The sequence below is a fragment of the Empidonax traillii genome, unplaced genomic scaffold (genome assembly GCF_003031625.1).
Source record: "Empidonax traillii isolate 1590-97213 ecotype Southwest subspecies unplaced genomic scaffold, ASM303162v1 scaffold104:size2570737, whole genome shotgun sequence".
NCBI classification, from domain to species: Eukaryota; Metazoa; Chordata; class Aves; order Passeriformes; family Tyrannidae; genus Empidonax; species Empidonax traillii.
In genome coordinates, this window is record NW_020955297.1 from 436,005 (window position 1) to 437,053 (window position 1,049).

General features: G+C 45.9%; 1 protein-coding gene across 1 annotated transcript in view; it reads left to right on the plus strand.

Annotated features, from left to right (window-relative positions):
* The window catches only part of MTMR14 (myotubularin related protein 14), a 36,698-nt gene that overhangs the window by 8,349 nt on the left and 27,300 nt on the right, over positions 1-1,049 (plus strand). Inside the window, exons 4-5 of the mRNA XM_027882244.1 lie at positions 4-75; positions 608-730. Of these exons, the coding sequence (XP_027738045.1) occupies positions 4-75; positions 608-730 (195 nt within the window). The remainder of the gene's footprint in view (positions 1-3; positions 76-607; positions 731-1,049) is intronic.

Consider the following 1,049-nt stretch of genomic DNA (forward strand, 5'->3'; position numbering starts at 1 on the left):
TGCCTTGCTTGCAGGAGGTTCTGATGATGCTTGGGCAGATGCGGAAGATATTTCTGAGGAAGATCCTGCGCTTAGGTTTGTATGCATCACTGGGATAGGGAAAAGGGAGTTTGGACATAAGCTGACTGGCTCAGCCACTCAGTTCTGTTCTCTTCTGGGCTTTGGGCATGGGCTTGAGACCATCACCACCTTTTGAAAGAGTCTCGAATTCTAACATCTGGCTGAACCCGGTGTAACTGAAGCCTGCTAATCTATTGCCAGAGGGAAAGGCTGGAGACAGGAATACTTAGAGCTATTTTAAAAGGTGTTTGAACTGCACAGACATGTTTACTTTATCGAAAAGTACATTTCCAGGCTGGATAAATTGTTCTGTATCTTATGTGCTTGTTGGAGAACAGAGTGAGATGGGGGAAGAGACCTTAAGCACAAAGTTCACGGTGTCTGTTCATTGCATTGTCTGACTCAGACCTGTGGAGACAAGGCTTGTGCTATGCTGCTTATGTCTAGAAGTGGTTCTGGGAAGAACTGTGGCAGTATTGTGCAAAGAATCAGACTCAAATGGTCGGTCTTCCATGCTCACCTTGCTTTTGCTCATTCTGTCTTGCAGAAATGCAGATTCCCAGCTGTTTGACAAGGTCAGAGGGCACGACATCAAGCTGCTTCGATACCTGTCTGTCCGATACATCTGTGACCTGATGGTGGAAAACAAGAAGGTGAAGTTTGGCTTGAAGTGAGTCCGGGTTAATTTGTTTTTGTTCAGGGTTTGGTTTGCAGATGGTGTAGCCCTTATGTGTGAATTGCTGTCAGGCATACACTTAGCATCCTGGGAGCCGTCCCTGGAAGAGTCCTACAGCAGGATTGATAGAATCATAGAATCATAGAATCATAGAATAGATTGGGTTGGAAAAGACCTCCAAGATCATCAAGTCCAACCCCTGATCCAACTCCAATTACTATATCATGGCACTAAGGGCCACATCCAATCTCTGCTTAAAAACCTCCAGGGATGGTGAATCCACCACCTCTCTGGGTAGGCTGTTCCAATGCTT